The 21,006-nt window shown below is 42.6% G+C and overlaps 1 protein-coding gene across 11 annotated transcripts in view; it reads left to right on the top strand.

The window, feature by feature from the left end:
- Positions 1 to 9,742, top strand: part of RNF38 (ring finger protein 38) — a 95,569-nt gene extending 85,827 nt beyond the window's left edge. For all 11 annotated transcript variants that reach the window (XM_084898714.1, XM_084898717.1, XM_084898718.1 and 8 more), the window contains 3 exons: positions 3,250 to 3,371; positions 4,212 to 4,311; positions 6,296 to 9,742. In XM_084898714.1, the coding sequence (XP_084754840.1) occupies positions 3,250 to 3,371; positions 4,212 to 4,311; positions 6,296 to 6,358 (285 nt within the window). In that variant the 3' untranslated portion in view covers positions 6,359 to 9,742. The remainder of the gene's footprint in view (positions 1 to 3,249; positions 3,372 to 4,211; positions 4,312 to 6,295) is intronic.
- Positions 9,743 to 21,006: the final 11,264 nt, after the last annotated feature.

Genomic DNA, 21,006 nt, shown 5'->3' on the forward strand with positions numbered 1-21,006 from the left:
GATTGGAAAGCTTAACTGGTTGTCCTTGAATGTCCTGCTAGAGAATGGACAGAATTTTGAATATTATGGATGAAGGAACTGCTACATTTTTTGGTGCTAATGGATCTATACTTTTATGAGTCAAAACTCTGCTAGGAGCATGAAGGAATAGATAGGAGTGGTTAAGAACTTGGTGGTGGGGAAACCTATTTAATAGGTCAGGCAATAAATTATAAAATCATGCAACTTCTGAACTATAGGAACTGCAATTAGAAAAGAGTACATCTTCAGAGACTTTTTTTAACATTTGAATCAACAGTCGAGTTAGGGGTGTGAGTGGGAGGGTTGCAAAAGAAGATGCTCTACAAAAACTAATAACTCACAATGAAGGCAGAAGATGACAGTAGGTCAAGTAGATGACATAATCTAATTTAGATGATGTTGATGTTACAGTATTTGAAGTTAGGGATAGGAGGTGCCGTTTAGGGGTTGGAAGGCAAATTCGGATTTGGGTATGTTGAATGTGAGTGACTGTATGTATGACTTGGTTTTGATACTGCCAGCTATCTTTCTCACCCCAGCCTCACTTAGTTTCTATTTATACAGTATGAATACAGATGCTCCTTGGCTTATGATGGGGTTACGTCCTGATAAATCCATTGTAAGTTGAAAATATCATAAATTGAAATGCATTTAACCTACTGAACATCATAGCTTAGCCTACCTGGTTTCTAATGAATGCATGTCGCTTTTGCACCATTGTGAAGTGGAAAAATCGTAAGCCAAACCATCGTTAATTGGGACATCTGTGCTGGAACACTTTTCCTTTTTTTTTTTTTTTTTTTTTAAGGTGAGAGGGAGGAGAGATCTCACACACACAAACAATCTTAAAGCATCTTTGTTTTTTTAAATGCATGTGGAAGAGATCAGGCCAAATGTTATATTCTTCTGTAGTTTCAAAATGCCATTATATCACTTTCTGTATATATAATCACATTGCCTGTCCTTTGGCTTCCTTTCCCAGATTCTTAAGAAAGGGGCTGTAATAATTTCCTGATTTTGTTTCTAGAACACTCTATGTTAGTTTTGTACAGAGCTGTAAGGAAAGAAGTTGGTTCTCTTTTAAATATTCTTTTAGGTGCTGAAATTGAGTCTTCTTTCATGCTACTGGAAGGCCAGTTTTTCATTAAACAAATTATATATGGAAAAACAGTGATACTATCCCAGTGTAGGGAAAATATTTTGTATTTAGCATTGGAATCTTTTCTAGACTGTATTTTGGATTGAATATGTTTGATCTTCTGCAAAGTCATGTTTTAATTCAATCAAGAAAATCTTGTTTGCTTTTCTGGTTTTATCTCAATAGTGTGCACACCTACAACACTCCCTAGTCCAGAGTACTCATCGTTTTTTAGTCTACCCTATATATCTTGCCTATATGCTTATACTCCCCTTGATCCTTCTGCCCAGTTATTTCCCCCCTTCCTCTACATTTTGAAACTTCTATGAAAGGCATTTCTAGTCCATTATCAGATCTAAATGTCCCTCTCCCTCCTTTTTGTTCTTATAAAACCATATGTAATAATCATGTCGTGTCTTCAGTTATCTTACCTGCTGGATCATATAAATTTGTTGAGGGCTTGGTTATCATTGTATTCTCCTTTCAATAAAGGCTTAATGAACATATTTTATGAATATAATTGTCATATTTGTGTTAGTTGACCTAAGTGTCCTATTATACAGGAGAGGTATAATAAATATAGATAAGCTATATCATAAATTTTATATGCTAATTGTAATCAGCACCAATTTAACAACTTACTAGTCTAGCATTTAGAAGGACTTAGGGGCATTCATGTTGACAAAGGAGAAGCAATTTTAGATGACCCAATTCTCCAAGTGAAGCTGTACCAAAATCAGTGTCGTGGTGTCATTATATTAAAACAGCCATCACAGCGTTAGCTATTGAGATTTTTTTTTTTTTTTTTAGAAATTATTTGTTCATCTCATCTTTCTTTGTTACCCATTTTGTTAACCCTGTGGCAGCCTTTAAAGGGGGAAAGCAGCACACAAAGGGCTGCCTGATTTTAGAATAAAGCAAATGAATAATTAGAGCCATTGAAAACTGGGAGAAAGGAGGTACTTGTGTAAAACCAGTAAGCATAATTGCTACAATACATTGAAACATCAAATATGCTAAAATTCATGAATTCATAGTGATACTTAAACACACTCAGTGGTCTTATTCATCCTGCACTTTATATATGATTTATACTAACTGAATGCAAATTGATATGGGACAGTTGCTCAGTATAGAAGTATTTCATCTAATAAATGAAGACAGAATGATAGAATTAAAATACTACCATTTTGCCATCTTTAATGAATAAATGGACCTCGGCAATGTTCCATTAGTGGCTGCTAACATAACAATTAGGTGTGGTGAGCTATGATTGAAATACTCAAATCCACCAATTTATAGGAATTACAGGGGACAAGAAAACCCAAGTCAGGGTGGGGTGGTTCAGTCTTAAAATTCAGACTGAGAATTTCTACAGGCCATTGACCTATTTTCTTCAATAAATACAAAATTTTAAAAAGGTACTTGAGACAATATCAAGCAATGGGAATAGATGGATTTATTTGGATTATGATTTGAATAAACTATTTTTAAAAGTGTTTTGAAAGTAATTGAAACAGACATTTGACAAAGGATTATAAGGTGTGATGATGATGATGATGATGTGATTTAATCCCTTTTAAAAAATCTTTCCTTTTAGGGTGGTGGTGTTCAACTTGGGGATAGTTTTATCCCCAAGAAGATATTTAGCAACATATGGAGACATTTTTTATTGTTACAACTGGGTGGGTGGATATTATGGCATTTAGCAGAGATGCTGCTAAACATCCTACAGTGCACAGAACAGCCCCCCCCCCCCCCCCCCCGCAATAAAAGTTTATCCAGCCCAAAATGTCAAAAGTGCTGAAGTTGACATACTGTCTTAAAGATACATACAGAACTGTTAATGAAATAACCATGTTTTAGTTTTGTTTGAAAATTATCTGGTATTTAGAAGTAGACAGTAATAGGTGAAATAAAATTAGCCATGGATTGTTGAGCCTGGGTAATGGGGATATGGAATTTCATTATACTGTACCCCTTCTTTAGTATGTATTTAAATTTTTCCACAATAAAAGTAGTTTTTTTAAAAATTACTGCAATAGAAAAATTTAAAGAAAGTTAAAATATATTTCCTTTTTCATCAACAGGCCCTTTTAAACCTGGCAGAGCGACTAGGAGAAGCTAAGCCACGAGGATTGACTAAAGCAGATATTGAACAACTTCCTTCCTATCGGTTCAATCCTAACAACCACCAGTCAGAACAGACTTTGTAAGTACATTTTTTTGACATCACTCTGTTAAATTTTCTTTTCTACCTTTATGAAATAAAAGCATGAGAGCCATAGATAACTTGATAAAGTAACCTCTATTTCATAATCTTGGCCTATGTTATCTAGTTAGATAGCAGCTAGTCACATGTGGCTGCTTAAATTAAATAAAATTGAAAGTTAAATTTCTTAGTAACACTAGCTAGTGATGCTGTATTGAACGATTTAGAACATTTCTGTCACTTCAGAAAATGTTATTGGACTGTGCTGTTCTGGAATTTTAGGTTGCCCAAAAATTTTATGGTCTCTCATTCAAACTGCAATATTTTATATATGATTAAAGTCTCATAGATGTAAAGTTCGAAGTTTTTACTTAAAGAGTCTGCTTATTATCCTGTTAACCGGGGAATTCCTTTTTTAATTACGCAACATGTAACAGGCGCGTACTCTTTCACTAGGACGTGTCAGTACGTCACGCCTGGAGGACGTAATTTCATATTATTTTTATTTATTTATACTTAATTAAAGTAAATGAAAAGACTATGAAATGCATATTTTTTCATTTATTTATATATAAAGCACAAAGGAAAATACAAAATTACAAACAAATAGAAAAGAATACCAACAAAAAAATGGAGACATCGAATTAAAAAATTATAAATTTTACAAACAATTATAAAGATTACAAAAATATATATATATTTCAGGGCACAACATATATTTCAAGGACGTATGCATATGTCCTACCTGTACCCGATATTGTTTATGTTTGACGTATTTATACGTCCCGCTCGGTTAACTACTTGTTTTTATGGTTAAATGACCTTTTTGCTTTTTTTTAGGTGTGTAGTATGCATGTGTGATTTTGAGTCAAGGCAGCTACTTAGAGTTTTACCCTGTAACCACGAGTTCCATGCCAAGTGTGTCGACAAATGGCTTAAGGTAAAGTGATGGCATCTGAGAAGAGAACAACATTGAATTTTCTTTTTTATTGAGCATGGTTTCATGTAGAGTAAGTACATCATTGGTGGAGGGTGAGTAAGGAGGTAAGATCTTTGAGTAACATATTTCAAATACAGCTTTCAATATGATTTCTAAAAATGAAGAGAAAGGGCCAGCAAAAATGAACTATTGTATAATCATCATCTTGGGAGTGATTTTGTAAAACCTTAAAAGTGATTGTCTTTCATAATGACTACTAGAGGCCCAGGGCACAACATTTGTGCACTGGGATGGGGGTGTCCCTCAGCCCAGCCTGCACCCTCTCACAGTGCAGGACCCCTTGGGGGGTGTCTGCCTGTCAGCCTATGCCCAATCCCTCCTTGCAGTCTGGGGCTCTCACAGTCTGGACCCCTCACTCCTTACCACCTACCTATAATGGCGGGAGAGGCTCCGGCCACCGCCGCTGCACTCACCAGCCTTCTGGCTGAGCGGCGCTCCTGCGTTGAGCATCTGCCTCTGGTGCTCGGTGCACATCATAGCAACTGGTCGTTCCGCCATTTGGTCAGTTTGCATATTAGGGTTTTATTATATAAGGATTCCTAACTTTCTTATGGTATATAGGGGTAAGGCCTGGGATCATTAGGCCAGTCTCCTGTGTTTAGAAGGGGACCTCACTGGAGCTCCTTTGTCAGAGATTTACATGGGAACAAACCTCTAGTGCTTTTAATCCTGACCCTTTTTTTCTTTTGTAGATACTAAAAAAAAATTTAAGTTAACTAATAATCCATTAGTTACAAATTAGTTAATAATCCTTTAGGACACAAATTAGTTAACTTTATGTTGTGTGGGAATTTTTTAAAAATATTCTCATTAGGAGATAATAATATTGGGTTAGATAACTTCCCAGTTTGGTGAGGAAGACAGATGAGCACAGATTAAGGGTACCCAGTTTAGCCCAAACCTAATCCTGAAGGAGAAGAGTCTGAACTTTTTAGAAAAATAAAGCATTAAATACACTCAACCCTGACATGTGAGAAGAGAGAATAATCAGAAAACCACAGGTTCCATGTGGCTGATAACTAGTGTATGCTAGTGGCAAGAGAAGAGACAGATGTTCAGAAATGTAACCAGTGACCAGCTCATTGTGCAGTCACTGAAGTGGAGGGAGTTTGGGCTTGATATCTTGAAAGTGATGTGAAGAGAGATGAGTGAGATTGTATGTTAGAAAGATCACTGGCCATGTAGGGGTGTCGAACTCAATCAGAGAAGGGGCCAAAATCTAAAATCCAGCCTAAATCGCGGGCCGAATGGTTTACTGGACAGTCATAAACTGACAATGTCATAAACTGACAGCGGAGTGCAGTGATGACAGCGAGGTGCGGGCCACATTGCAAGGCCTGGCGGGCTGGATTTGGCCCGTGGGCCTTGTGTTTGACAAATGTGGTTTAGAGAATGAACTACAAGGAATGATTTCTGAAAGGCAGGAAGATGGAATAAGGATGTTCTGAGCCATACACAGCACAAACAGTGGCATTTAAATGAAAAGGACTGACTTGAAAGCTATTATAATAAAGAAATGAGAGTATTTGATGAATAATGGATTATAGAAAGAACAGGTGATACCTATGTTGCTGGCTTTAGCAGCTCGCCAAATGGTGGTGTCATTTGTTGAGATGGAGTTTCTTGAGCCAGTTAATGAAATTTGTCTGAACTGGTGATGGATAATGTGTTGTCTACATGGTGAAGGTAGACCCTTTTAAAAAAATTAACCAAAAATAAAACAAAAAAAATCAATCATAAGTTATTAGTTTTTTTTAGATTTAATGGGTTATTTTTTAAAAGACATATTAAATGATTGCTTTGTACCCTCTTCAAAGAACAAAGAATGTAGAAACTATGTGGGAAGTAAAAAGAGTTCCATTGCTTTTAATATGTTTCATTGTGTAAGTCACAGTTCAGATAAGTTTTCTCTTTTGTGTTTTAGGCAAATCGTACTTGCCCAATTTGTCGAGCTGATGCTTCAGAAGTGCATCGGGATTCAGAATGACCAACCTAAGAGCACAAATTTAGTTTGGGTGTTCCTCATCACATGTATATACGGACTATCCATTGAACTTAATCTGTGTGGCTTCCAGCCCTCCCTTTACCAAAAGGGTCAATGGACCTTTCTTTGCACTGTGTGACTTAATCAACTATAAAAGCTTACAATTAGTCTTCATAATTATGGGATTGTTATACTAACCGTGTGATTGGAACTCCAAAGACTTTTTCTTTAGCTTAATTTTGTGTGTGCACTAACATTCCCTGGTTTTTGTGTGATCATTCCGAGTGTTGCTGCAAGATTACAGTGGACGTGATCTTTTAGCATGTGCTTTTATAAAAAGTGGTAGCTCCAGATGATATAGCAATCTACCTTATATAGAGCCTTCAGAAACTGTGAGTGGAAGTGAATGCAAAGTATGACTGTTGGTGATAAATGTATCTCTGTGTGTGAGAGAGAGTGTGTAACTACTTGTGTGCAGGCATGGTAGCTAATGTGTGTATGAGATCTATATACCAGCATGTACCAAGAATGTGTGTGTAGTTTTAATTATGCTGCAATGTATAATCTGGTGTGTTATTTAAACAGCACTAGTACTGTACACTGGTTTTTCCCCCTTGTGTTTGCTGTTGCACACTGATTGCTAAGGGTGCATCAATTCCAAGCATTGAATACTCCACCCCCTTCCCTCCCAGGGAATGGAGTGAGAAAAGCCGCCTCCCTCTGCTTCAGGCAGCTGTCACCTTTTCTCATTGGTGGTCCAAGTGGGTCACTTACAGAAAAAAAGGGTAACAGATCTCACTCCATGAACCTGATGTTTTTATTCTGTTCTGAAAACTTTTTAAATCTCCAACTTGCTGTTTCCAAAAAGAAGGTGCAATATCATACATCATCAGTTAGCAATATTAGCATTTCAATCAATGATTTGAATGTCGATACTTGTTTTTTCCTTTACATTTCCAGTAAGCTTCTAAAGGAAGTACTTGTGATTTTTTTTTTTTTTTTAATGTTTAGATTGTAGTCTATTCTGAAGATATTTGAGTAATATATTTCTAAGAATACCACTGGTCCCATGAAGTCTCACTTCCTTGACTTCCAACAGAACAAAATCTGTTAGCTAACTCAGCTTGATTTCTGGTATACATTCTTTGTTCAAGCTCCCATGGACAACTAAGTTGTTTTAAGAAAATTGTATTTCTGTTTGAGTTAATTCACCTGCCAAGCTCCAATTCTGAAAGTTGTCTAGTTCTTCTCTCAGTAAATGTGCTTCTCATCAAAACCCTCGATTCCAGGATGGATCAAGTGCTGTGACAGCTCTAGTTCCTTAGACCTGATGTGCTTTGATGTTTTATTGCTTTTTATTTTTATGTTTTTTGAATGAAAAAAATATTATAACAGGTGTCCAAAATACTTGCAGTATAATGAAGATATGATTTTTGTATAAAAAAATAATGCTGTAAAACAGGAATTGACCTACATTTAGTTGATCTGAAATATTTCCATACATAGCTGTGTTTTTTTAAAAATAGATTTATTGAGCATAATGCAGACTGTTTAAATTCAGTTTTCCAACAGTGTTTAGATTCCTCTCAAATTCTTTGTGTGCTCAACATTGCCTGCCTCTTCCCTGAGGTTGATGCCATTGCTTTGCAGGAGCACAAGCTGTGTAGTTCCAGTCGGGATTGTGATGATTTGCTGCCAGCCTCACTCAGCTTTCAGTTGGCTCTGTGTTGGTCTTCTACTCAGACAGTGTTAACTACTTATTACTGCCATGCTACTTGCCTTCCCTTGAAATCTCTATAAGCTCATCACAGCTTAGAGTTGAGTAAAGTCAATTTACACAGAAGCACAATTTTGCCCTTTTCCAGACACTGTTGCCTCTAGTCATACAAATAGAATTTTGCATACTTTCTGTTTGCCCTTAAATTTGTCAGTGCATCATAAGTACATCTAAACAGTGATAAAATGCACATGTTATTTTTAAATCATTAGGATATCCCCACCTATTCCTGATGAATAAAAAGTTTGTTTAAAATTATTGGCATAATAATCAGCTACATTACAAATCACGTAGAGTTTAATCTTTATTTTTTTTAATTAAAAAAAAATCATGTTTAAAATGGCAAAAGCCCATCTTATACATAGACTCTTTTATATAGCTGCAAAAATTTTTGTATCTGTACAGATCTAACGTTACACTACTACACTCAGTATTCATTTTATTGAAGCATGCAAGTAAAGCACTTTTTCTAATTTATATAGATACCTAATTAACAAGGCACATTGTACTAATGACTAGGAAAAGTAGCTCTTTTTTCCTTCCCTCTGACGATGAGTTCTTGACATAATATCCCTTTTCCAGTCAGTTTTTGAGAGGCAGTTGGCAATTTAGGAGGCAGCAGGGTCTATTGATAAAATTCTGAATTGTTGGCTCTTGTGACTGATCTCTCTTTGGGAATGTATTTTCTTTGCATGGGCCTCTTAGAGATGTGTGCAGACTTGCTTATTAAGTGGTTAGTACATATTAGGAGTATACATGCATGTGCTCTGAACCAGCTCAGACTAGCCAAATGAGCAGCTTTGTGGCTAGCAAAAGAGAAAGAGCAGTTGATTTGTTCTAGCTGTTGTCACCTTGGGTGATGCACCAGATAGCAGGCAGATGTTGGTTTGTTGCCTTCTTCCTCTTTCCTCCTAAAACAATATTGGCTTTACCATCTTAACTCTGCTATGGGGTCTTGTTTGGGGGTTTTTTGTTTTTGACATGAATTATCATCTTTGATTTTTTTTTTTCCCCTCCAGCCTCCCCTACCTTACCCCCAAAAACAGAACAAAACAAAAAATAAGTCAAGGCCTCCAGGTATTGAGATCTCATTAGGATTTTTCTTTTTCTTTTTTAAGCAAAATTTTAAAAATGTGGAAGCATATTTAGATTTTATACACTCTCTCAAATGTGATTTGTTAAAGATTCTTAAATTTGGGCCTCTTAAATATTTTGAGATCTATAATTCACTTGTGCAAATATTTTTCATATATGTCTTTAGGCCTTCATTGGCAACCTATCTTCCCCCTGTTGTACATTGGGTTACCTCATTTTGCTGTTTGTTTCAGATTATGAAAGCTTACAGGGGTGTTTTTGGAATCATTTGCTGAGTCATTTCCTCAAATCATATTCCATTGTATCAGTTAACATAGTTTTAAATGTATGTATTATAAATATCTGTAACCAAATCATTTGAAGGCTTGATAAATTTTTAACAAAATTTGTACATTTTTTATGAAAGTTACTAGTAATGCTTTACTAAGTAGTGCAATGAATTTTTATTTTTAATCCCTGTGCCCAATTTTGGAGTTGAGAGGGTTGTTGGTAATAAATGTATGATGTACACTTAACATGTTTTGTTGTGTTATGTTACTGTGTAGGAAGTGTGGGGGTTGTGTGTGCTTGAGAGAGGGGGTTGGGGATCCAGCAAGAAGATAGAGCTGTTGAGCTTCTAGCAGCTAAATTTAATTTTTAGATTAATTCCAATTTTGTTTCTGCATTTGTATAAACATCTTTGAAGCACAAAGCAACTAATATTTTAACATGTGGTACATCCTATATAATGAAAGGCTAATGTGCAAATTGTCCCCTTGACTGGGAGTTCAACCAGAGGGCAGGGCCACCTGGCCAACTGCCCACGGCCCCTCCTCTTAGCCGGCCTGGCCCAGTAGGTCCCCATCGAGGTGGGCTGGCCGGATCCCACCTGTGTGTGAATTCGTGCACCGGGACTCTAGTGATTATATAAAAAGGCCAAAAAGATATTACTTCTTAATAGCTCACAAGATCTGGTTTGCACCAGAGAATAAAATTCTTGTATTTGTGGTCAGCTCACTACCAAGTGTTTCAGATCTCTTGCACTTCAGACTAGTGAACTTTACAGGCGGTGCTGCCCATTCCTATATAGTAAAAGGCCACGGACCATAAGCGGAATGACCGGAACGACTGCTCAGCCAGTCCCATGAGGTGCATTGACCACCTCATGGGCATGGCTCAGTGTGCAGGAGGCAGGTGTTTCTCTCTCATCAATGTTTCTAACTCTCTCCCTCTCCCTTCCTCTCTGTAAAAACATCGATAAAATATGTGTGTTTTTTTAAAAAAAACAAAAACAAGTAAAATGATCTCTGTTATGCGATGGCATGGTAGTGATTATCCTTGGCAGGAACTAGAGTAACTGAAAGGAGCAGAGGGACAAGGGGGGATCTCAGCTGTCAGTCGTTTTCTGCTGACCTATATGCTTCATTTTACAAGTGGGCCGGTTTGAGAAGTGCATTGAGTTCTATACTTCTACTCCATGATCCATTTGAAAGAACGACAGCTATGCAAAATATGAATCTCTGTCATCTTAAGTAAGCCATACCAGGTACATCGATATCCCCAACGTTGCATTGCACAAAACCTAAGCAAACTCCCAAAATCAAACACATCCTCCTCCAAAAATGTTTTAAACTTGTTTTTTAAGTTAGAGTGAGAGCAGCAATACTTTTTCTAGAAAATTGCCTTTCATGCTGCTAACAGGTAAGTATTTGTGCATGCCATCCACACCAGGGGGCACTGTTGTACAAAACCAAGTGTCAAATAAAAGCCTTTGGTGTACAGGTCAATTGATGAGGTTATTAAACGAACAAAATATACTTTAATGTTTTTCCTCGCAGAAAGCGTACATACGGAAGCCTGTTTCTCAGAACAGTGCAGGACATTACAACTCAGAGACTCGTTCCTCCCTGCGCAATGTTGTATTTATTCCTGACTGAGTGGGACTTCTAACAGTTTAAGTGGTTTTTGAATGTTTAAAATGTTTTCCCCTCCATGCCTGCCTGCCTCTCTTTCATTCTAAAATGCAACCGCCTGCTCTGGTTGGTGCGGCTCAGTTGGTTGAGCATCATTCCATGTTGCTCAGTCAAGGCACATATCCAGGTTGTGGGTTTGACCCCTCAGTGCATATCTGATCTGTGTTTCTCTCCCTCCTACTCCCTCTCTCTAAAAACCAATAAAATTTTTGCCAAAACCGGTTTGGCTCAGTGGATAGAGTGGATAGAGTGTCAGCCTGCAGACTGAAGGATCCCGGGTTCGATTCCAGTCAAGGGCATGTACCTTGGTTACGGGCACATCCCCAGTGGAGGGTGTGCAGGAGGCAGCTGATTGATGATTCTCTCCCATCGATGTTTCTAACTATCCCTCTCTCTTCCTCTCTGTAACAAATCAATAAAATATATTTTAAAAATAAAAAATAAAGGACAACAAAGTAATAATAGATTTAAAATAAATAAAAAAAACCAATAAAATTTTTAAAAATAAAATGCAACCTCAGTTAGCTTTAAAATGAAGCTCCCTCTCTATTAATCGAGACCAATTCTTGCATATGAGCTTGACCCTCAAGCCTCTTCCTCATACACACAGGTGCAGCGAGCCTGGAGCTACTGTCTCTGCCAAGACGTGCCCTACCAGCCACCGTTTACCAGTGGCTTCCTAACTGTCAGGTTGAGCGACACGTTCCAGCCTTTGTCTTGCTGGACTTCTCTGTGGTCTATGCCATTGCTCGTTTTTCTTCATTTCTGAAGGCTGCGTGCTCTCCTCACTCCATCCTCGCTCCTCCCGGAGTTGTTTCTCTCACCTGTTCTGGCTTTTTCTTTGTTTGGCCCCTTTCATATCCGGGCTCTCTGGGACCGCTTCCTCAGCCTCCAGTTTTCCCACCATGCACCCTCTTACTGGAGTGATGGCCTCCTCCCCTGCTGGCCCAACGGAGACTCAGTTCCCATGACTCACGGATGCGTACCAGCAGTCCCCGCTTCCCAGAGCTGCTGCCGGTGTGTCCAGCTTCCTGCTGAACGTTTCCTCCCGAATTTCCCCTCCTGAACGTCCCTCAGGCACTCGGGCTTACTACCTCCAAATATGAACTCATCAAATTCCTCCCAAACTTGCTACTTCTCCTGTACTCTCTATTTCCATGCCCCGCTATGCCCTCAAAGCTACCCAAAAAACAAGCTTTACCTCCCTCTTTCATTTAGACACAGGACTGACTAGCTGGGTGGGACTGCAGCTAGCAATTCATTCCTCTGCTACAGGAGAACTGCCAGCACCAGACGCTCCTTTTCTCTGGCTGCCATGCCCACGAGTGGGGGGAGGACTGGGAGCAGGACTGTGGTTAGGACACGGGCACCTTGGGAGTCCTCCTGTCCCTGGGGAGGCGTGCTCAGACCTCACTGCTCCCTCGGTCCTCCCTGTCTTGAGTGCAGCTCCCAAGCCTTCACCTACCTGCCTCCTTGTTCAAGCTCCCTTTGCCGCCTCCTTCATCCCCCATCCACTGATCTTCAGTGGTTGGTTCACTCTCCAGTGGGGACACTGAGGCACACTAGCACAAGGGCATTTACCCAAGGTCAACCAGGGGCTAGAGGCAGAACCAGGGCTGGGACCCAGATTCCTAGTGGCTGGTACCATGTTCTTTCCATGAGTGGTTCATGCAAGGGGACCTTTTCCTCCTCCACCCTGCCCAACCAGCAATGTGCCTACTTCTTGCACTTCAGCAAGTAAATGGGGGAGGGGGAGAGACAAGGCTATTTTGTTTGTTTGGGGCTTTAAATATGTGTGTGTGTGTGTGTGTGTGTGTATATATATATATATATATATATATATATATATATATATATATATATGTATGTATTTAATGGATTTTAGAGAGGAGGGGAAAGGAAGAGAGAGAAGCATCAACGATGAGAGAGAATCATTGATCCACTGCCTCTGCATCCCCACACCGGACCGAGTCTGCAACCCGGGCATGTGTCCTGCCTGGGAATCGGACCATGATCTGGCTCATACTAACAGTTGGACACTCAACGGCTGAGCCACGCCAGCCGGGCTGGGCGTTGTCTTGTTTTACAGCCCTGGGTTTCTGAGAAGAATGGAGAGGGCGCTCCTTCCTCCTCTGGCCCCCGCCAACCTCCCCGGAACCTGGAGGCCCTGCCACGTGGCCGTGACCTCCCCACACAGCCCACGTCTCCTGATCACACAGCAGCGGGGGCGCAGGGGGAGTCTTCCTGGTGATGGCGGAGCCCTAGGCCCTCAGCCTGGCCGTCTCCGGAGGTCCCAGGGCAGACAGCTGCCGGCACCGCCTCTCCCCTCCGGCCCACACCCCTTCCTCTTCACTCCTGCCCACACCCTTCCAACCCCCCGGACCGACTTAGAGGAATGGGGTGGCTCCAGAGTCAACACGTCCTTGACACATGGCCAGTCTTCTTAATGAAACGGGGAAACCGCAAAGTTCAAGTGGGTCTTTAGGACTGAGCTTTGGCTAGGACACTCTGTGATCAAATAGCAGCAGACCTTCCTGGGGGAGCTTGTCAACAGGCGGGGCAGCTCCCGGCAGGTGGTAGGTGTGAGGAACAGACAGGAACAGGTGTCTCCAGGCCGCTGCTGGCTCAGCTCTGCCGAGTGTGCTGAGATCTGTGTGCTGAGCTGGGGTGTGCCGTGCGGGGGAGATGGGGTGGGGAGAGTCAGCCCTGGCCTTCCTTTCCTTAGGTCTCCAGGGCCCTCCTCCCACCCTCCTCCCGGGCTCCATCCTGTTCTAAGTTGGCCCAGGGCAGCACACAGCAACAAAGGGCGTTGTGTCTTCTGAAAGGGATGTTGAAATGGAACTCCATAAATCCAGTGTTTTCAGAGCCCGCCCTTTGCTGGCTGGGGCTCTGTGTTCTTAGCCTTTCTGTGGGCCATAAACTCACGCCTCAGGCAGGGCGGTGAGGCGACGGATGATGGACGCTTCTCAGAACGATGCTTCTCGTTACAATGATGCTTCTGATGCATCAAATGAGCACCCAGGGCTCTAGAGGGAACCAGCCATGTGGAAAGAACATATTGGACTGTCCTACGAGGACCCTGGGCCCCAGGAGCCTGATGTGCCTCGTCTTAGACCAACTCGTGGGCAGGAAGTGTGTCCCTGCTCCGCCTGAGAGCGTTTGCTGTGCTCCGAGGCCTGTGGGTGCCTTCCCTGCCCACAGGGCCCTCTCCCCTGTACAGGCACGCCATTGCTGTGCTTCTCACCTGGTTGTGGCCATGTGTGTTTTATTACTGGCCATCAGGCCAGTAATCGAAATATAAACATGTTTATGATATGGGTAATAAAATGCTACTTTATCAATGCATTAAATGCCAAGGGCTAGCAGTAGGCCTAATAACAGCTGTGATTTTTTTAAATATTTTTTTTTTCTTATTTCAGAGAGGAAGGGAGAGGGAGAGAAACATTAATGATGGGAGAGAATCAATGATCGGCGGCCTCCTGCACGCCCCCTACTGGGGAATGAGCCCTGACCGGGGATGGGACCATTCATAGGTTGATGCTTAATCACTGCGTCACACTGGCCCATCATGACTGGAATTTTGAAAAAGGGGTGAGTGTAAGTGGAATGTCAAGACCTCTGCAACAGCCGTAACATAACAGAAAAGCATCGGTGACTCTAGTGGTGACAGAGTGATAGGTTCTCTAATACGTGGCGGTTTGTGGCCTACATTCTGAATGGAAGGAATATCTAAGTGGTAGGTAGAGATTAATAAAAATCAGGGTGTAATTTTTTTTCCTTTCTACATTTACGAACAGCCCCCAAGTCAAGGCTCCTGCCTGCAACATGCCCTCTGCCAGGTAGTGCTGGCCTGGGCCCCACAGCCAGGCGACCCCTCCAAACCCCCTGACCCTCCCAAACCCCCCTGCTTCGTCTCTCCTCCCACGCTCCGTCTCCCCAGTCCTTTGGCCTCTCCTAGGTGCTGCTACTGCCACAGCACTGAGAGCTGACATTTTCAGAGTAAGGCTGACTTGGCAAGACGCTGGGATTGTCTATAACTCCCCTGACCCCAGTGGCCCATTGGTCTCCCCCCCACCCCCACCCCGCTACTGTGACCCAGCTGGGAGACAAGCAGTGTCAGACTCCAAACCCAGGCCCATGGGCATCCACCAGGCCGGGGACTCCCAGAACAGCACTGCCTGCCTCTGCCTCCCTCCGCTCCACAAAGGGTTCCTGCACAGGAGAGCAGCCAGTTGGGCCTTTGGGAACTTCCCAAAGCGTCCGGTGTGGGGGAGGAAGGAGGCAGCAGGGCGCTCCCCCGGCCTTCCTGTCTGTCCCTCCGGGGCTCTGCCTGGTGCTCCCCGAACATCATTTGGCAAAGACAGATGGTGCCTTCCCCGTCACAGACACCACTAACCCTGGAGAAAAGATCCAACCCAAAACCGCTCCCTGCCGAGGCCAGACGCTGGCTCGTGTTTACTGTCTCTGTGTCCGTTGCACAGTAATCAGAAAGCCTCTTTGATCAGATACAGGGGGAATAGAGGTCACGCTATCTCCTGCCCACAGGCCTTCGAGGCGGAGCAGACGCTGACCCACAAACGGCAGATGTCTGCTCCTGCTTTTTTACAACGAATTTAAAAACCTGACTGTAAGACAGACCTCTTTCTGGATGGCCCATCTGGCCACAGCCCACACCCTGGTCACCCTTCACCAGACGGCTAAGGAAATCAAGGCAGGCAGCCTCAGGTCTGTCTTTCTTTCTTTCTTTCTTTCTTTCTTTCTTTCTTTCTTTCTTTCTTTCTTTCTTTCTTTATTCTTCGCCCATTCACCAAATGCTTGTTGAATGCATAGGTATGTGTTAACCTGGCACTGTGTATGTGGATGAAACCAATCTCAGCTCATAAACCTTGTACTCCTTATTTATTGTTATTTTTTTACTTTTGTGAGCATTTATTTTATGCCACACGTTTTTTGTTTCTTCTGGGATATCTTTTTCCCTCGGTGTAACCCCTCTTCTGGCTGAGGAACAGTCTGCTCTTGGTCAGGGAGGGCCGCCTCAGGATGGCGGGAAAGCTCATGCATAGTCCACCCACGAGCTCGGTAAGCTCTTCGCCACATTTCACATCACTCGCTAGGTGTAACGATCTTCTTAACCTTGAGTTTTCATGTGGAAAAAAAAAATATTAACTACATGTGTGGTTTATAGGGAAAAACTAACTGCAGGTGTGAATTTTAGAAAAAAATTAACTATACATGTGGATTTTAGCAGATGAGGCAAACTGACTATCAAGTTACTACTCTGACTCACACCCAGAAAACAAACATGTGCACCATGGTTTGTGTAGTAAAGATAATATTTTACATAATCTTTCCTGCAGGAGGTGTCGGGGCTATCCAAACATTACACCCCGGAGCAGCGGTCACCAACCTCTCGGACTCACAGACCACCCGTGGCCCGCGGACTGCCGGACCCCTGGTTGGCGATCGCTGCTCCAGAGCCCAAGGTGCCTGAAATTGCGAAACAGAAGCTCACAAAGTGAGGTGGTGGTTTAAAGTCACACATACAGAGAATCCAAGATGGGTGCACAGGTAAACACCTAGCCGCAGCCGCACACAACAATTTCAATAAAATACAACTAAAATATAAAATGGACATTACCCAGAACTACAGGAAAGTCAACTGACTGGAAATTCTACAATGAGAAGCAAGGAGAGAATCAGAAGGAAGAGCGGAGGAGCTGTAAAAGCCTAAGGTACGGAGACACGTGGCGCGCGCAGAGAGGATGGAGCCAGAGAGGAGGGAGGCCAAGTGCCTGGCTGGTGTTCCCTAGCGGGAAGGAGATAAAAGCTCCGACTGTGCTCGGCCCCAGTTCCAACTGCTCTGAACCCCAGTTCTAGGCCAGACCCCGGAGACCCAGGCTCAAACAGAGGGAGCTGGGCTGTAAGGTGGAACCCCGGGGGAGCGGCGAAAGGAGGTCCCGGAGGTGCACACATTGCGTGCAGAGAAGGGACGGTTGGCTGTGCTGCGGGATTGCCCTGGTGGGAAGGAGACAGGAGCTCCAGACTGCTCTGAACACCACCTCCAACTCCACTTCCAACTGAACTGAACCCCAATACCGGGCTCATTGGGGGAGAACTTAGACTGTTTGGTAGCAGGCGAAAATCGAGGGCACCTTTCTCTCAGAGGCGCTTGGAACGAGTACTGAAGGACCCTGAGACCCAGGAGCCGCATAGGGCGGGGCTGACGGAAGCCAAGGCTGTAGGCTCCACCCTGAAACCCCGCCCCACCAGGGAAGCTGCGAAAATGCCGAGACGAAATAGATCACAAATGAAAGAAATCCAGGACAAAAAGCGACTGGATATAGAGTTCAAATCTACGCTTATAAGGTTTTTCAAGAATTTCCTAGAAAAGATCGATAAGACCTATGAGGATATGAAAAGGGATCAACTAGAATTAATAAGGAATCAACAAGAAATGATAAGGGATCAACAAGAAATAAAGAATACATTGTCTGAAATAAAAAATATTATACAGAGTCCTAAAAACAGAATGGAAGATCGCAAGAATCAAGTCAAAGATTTGGAACATAAAGAGCCAGAAGACACTCCTCCGCAGAAGCTAGAAGGCAAGAGAATCCAGAAAATTGAAGATAATGTAAGAAACCTCTGGGACAACTTCAAGCGAACCAACATCAGAATTATGGGGGTCCCAGAAGAAGAGAGAGAGCAAGATATCGAAAACATACTGAAAGAAATAGTAACAGAAAACTTCCCCCACCTGGTGAAAGACTTAGACTTACAAGTCCAGGAAGTACACAGAACTCCAAACAAAAAGAATCCAAAGAAGACCACACCAAGACAAATCATAATTAAAATTCCAAGAGCAAAAGACAAAGAGAGAATATTAAAAGCAGCAAGAGCAAAGCAGGTAGTTACCTAAAGGAGCACCTATACGATTGTCAGCTGATTTCTCAACAGAAACCATGCAGGCCAGAAGGGAATGGCAAGAAATATTCAAGGTGATGAATAGCAAGAACCTACAGCCAAAGATAATCTATCCAGCAAAGCTATCACTCAGAATCGAAGGTCAGATAAAGAGCTTCACTAATAAAAAAAAAAGCTAAAGGAGTTCATCATCACCAAACCAGGATTATATGAATTGCTGAAGGGGGTTCTTTCAGAAGAGAAAGTAAATAAAGATAAAAATTATGAACAACAGCCGAAACCGGTTTGGCTCAGTGGTAGAGCATTGGTCTGCGGACTGAAAGGTCCCAGGTTCGATTCCGGTCAAGGGCATGTACCTGAGTTGCGGGCACATCCCCAGTAGGGGGTGTGCAGGAGGCAGCTGGTCGATGTTTCTCTCTCATCGACGTTTCTATCTCTCTATATCTCTCCCTTCCTCTCTGTGAAAAATCAATAAAATATATAAATAAATAAATAAATAAAAATTATGAACAACAAATACGTAACTATCAACACGTGAATCTAAAAACCAAGGAAATTAAAAAAAAAATCTGATGAAAAATATTAACTGTTGAATATAATAGAATCAGAGGTATGGAAGGGGAGTGAACTGATGATTCTTGGGGAGAAGGGGAGAGGGGGATGTGGGAAGAGACTGAACATAAACTGTGCACCTATGGATGAGGACAATGGGGGGTAGGGAAAGGGCAAAGGGTGGGGTGGGAACCTGGTGGAGGAGAGCAATGGTGCGGGGGGGAGGAACATTTGTAATAATATGAACAATAAAAATTTATAAAAATAAAAATAAAGTCACACATACAATTAGTAGGAAGTCTGGTTTTGTTGTTGTTGTTGTTAGGATTGGTTTACCCGTTTCATCCAGTGTTGAATGTATTCGTTCATTTAGCTAAAGTTCCCTAAACAGCCCTTCAGGAGCTTCCTCCAGGGAAGGAGTCAGAAATGTGAAAAGTAAGATCAATGTGGCTGAAACCGGTTTAGCTCAGTGGATAGAGCGTCAGCCTGCGGACTGAAAGGTCCCAGGTTCGATTCCGGTCAAGGGCATGTACCTTGGTTGCGGGCACATCCCCGGTAGGGGGTGTGCAGGAGGTAGCTGATCAATGGTTCTCTCTCATCGATGTTTCTAGCTCTCTATCCCTCTCCCTTCCTCTCTGTAAAAAATCAATAAAATATATATTTTTTAAAAATCAATGTAAGACAGAGTGAACGCACCGGAAGAGGTACCAGTCAAGAATGAAGACACACTGACTGTCACTGCATGTTCTCGTTATTGTCCTTTGGTACCTAGTAAGTACAATAAGAATTGTTCTGATCATCACACCTTCCCTTATGGTGACGGACATACTAAGCTGCTGGCCGGCTGGTGTCTGATATGTGGAGTCACTGTCCCTGCTAGCAGCACCGGGGGACCCTGTTCCTCAGGATGGCTGGCTGTTTGTGCCTCATAAACATCACAGGGTCTGAACCAAAAGAGCGTGTCTCAAGGACTGTGGTAAGGATCTCCCCCTGTGGAGCCTGCAGACCAGATTGCTCTGACCACCTTTGTTCTGCTGGGGATGGCAGGCTCCCTTCATGTAGGAGTGACCCGGCTGGCTTGTAGCACGGTAAAAGCCCTAGTGCCACCTCCAGGGCTACGAATGGGCTAAGTCAAGAGCTGAGCAAGGTCAGGGAGGCAGGTCTAGAAAACTGGGCAGCCACAGATGGTTTGCTGTTGCAGCCTAACCATGGTGGTGAGGGATTTGAAGGAAGTTGCCGTGTTAATCTTTCTGACAAGTCTCAGTTGGTAGAGAACACATCCAAGACCCTGCCTTTGGTGTGTTCCATCCCCGGGAACTGCTTTCAAGGCAGAAGCAGATACCGTCCAGCAGGATGAGACTTTTCATCTAAAATGAATCTCATAGCTGTGAGATGATAGAATAGCAGTGGGGAAATGTTAGGGGCAAAAAATAGAATACTAGGGAATTGCTATGGTTATGGGAGATATTAATCATGCTCTGTTAGCCATGATTGCCTGTGTTGGTTAAAGAAAGGACATTCTGACCTGGAGGGGAGTTGTTTGCCCCCAGGACCTGGGAGTCAATCTTGGACTTGAGAGTCAACGTCGAACCTGGGAATTAAGAACTGCCTATCAAGCCTTAGCTGGCTTGGCTCAGTGTATAGAACATTGGACTGCAAACTGAAAGGTCCAGAGTTTGATTCCAAGGTTATGGGCTTGATCCCCATTAGGGGGCGTACAGGAGGCAGCGAATCAATGAGTCTCTCTCATCATTGATGGCTTTTTTCTCTCTCTCTCTCTCTCTCTCTCCCTGTCCCTTCCTCTTTGAATTCAATAACCATTTATTAAAAATAAAAAAGAACTGTCTATCATCGTGGAAAGATTAACAACTTTGTTGCCCAAACAATGGAGTCCCAGCCCAGGCTCCTACTTCACCGTGTTTGTAATTCCTACTTCCCCATGTAATCCAAGTCTCACCTTATATAAGCAGCTGGCTTATGAGGGGGCTGAAGAACAGAATTTTGTGGGTGACCAACTGCTCTCTCATACTCCTGACAGTATTGGAATAAATGCTCACATGTGATTTTTTTTTAAAAAAAAGTATGACACAAAATAGAAATATTGGGGGGGAAAAGAATTATGACAGCACCCCAAACATTGCATTTTATTGCACTTGGTATCAACCTGTTATGCATGTACTAGAGGCCCAGTGCACAAAATTTATGCACTATAAGAGCCCACCCTGTGCCCTCTTGCAGTCCAGGAGCCCTTAGGGAATGTCCAACTGATGGCTTAGCCCTGCTTCCTGCAGAGAGTGGCTCTAAGCTGGCAGTTGGACACCCTTAGCACTGCCACGGAGGCGGGAGAGGCT

The sequence above is a fragment of the Pipistrellus hanaki genome (assembly GCF_964339955.1).
Source record: "Pipistrellus hanaki genome assembly, chromosome: 11".
NCBI lineage: Eukaryota > Metazoa > Chordata > Mammalia > Chiroptera > Vespertilionidae > Pipistrellus > Pipistrellus hanaki.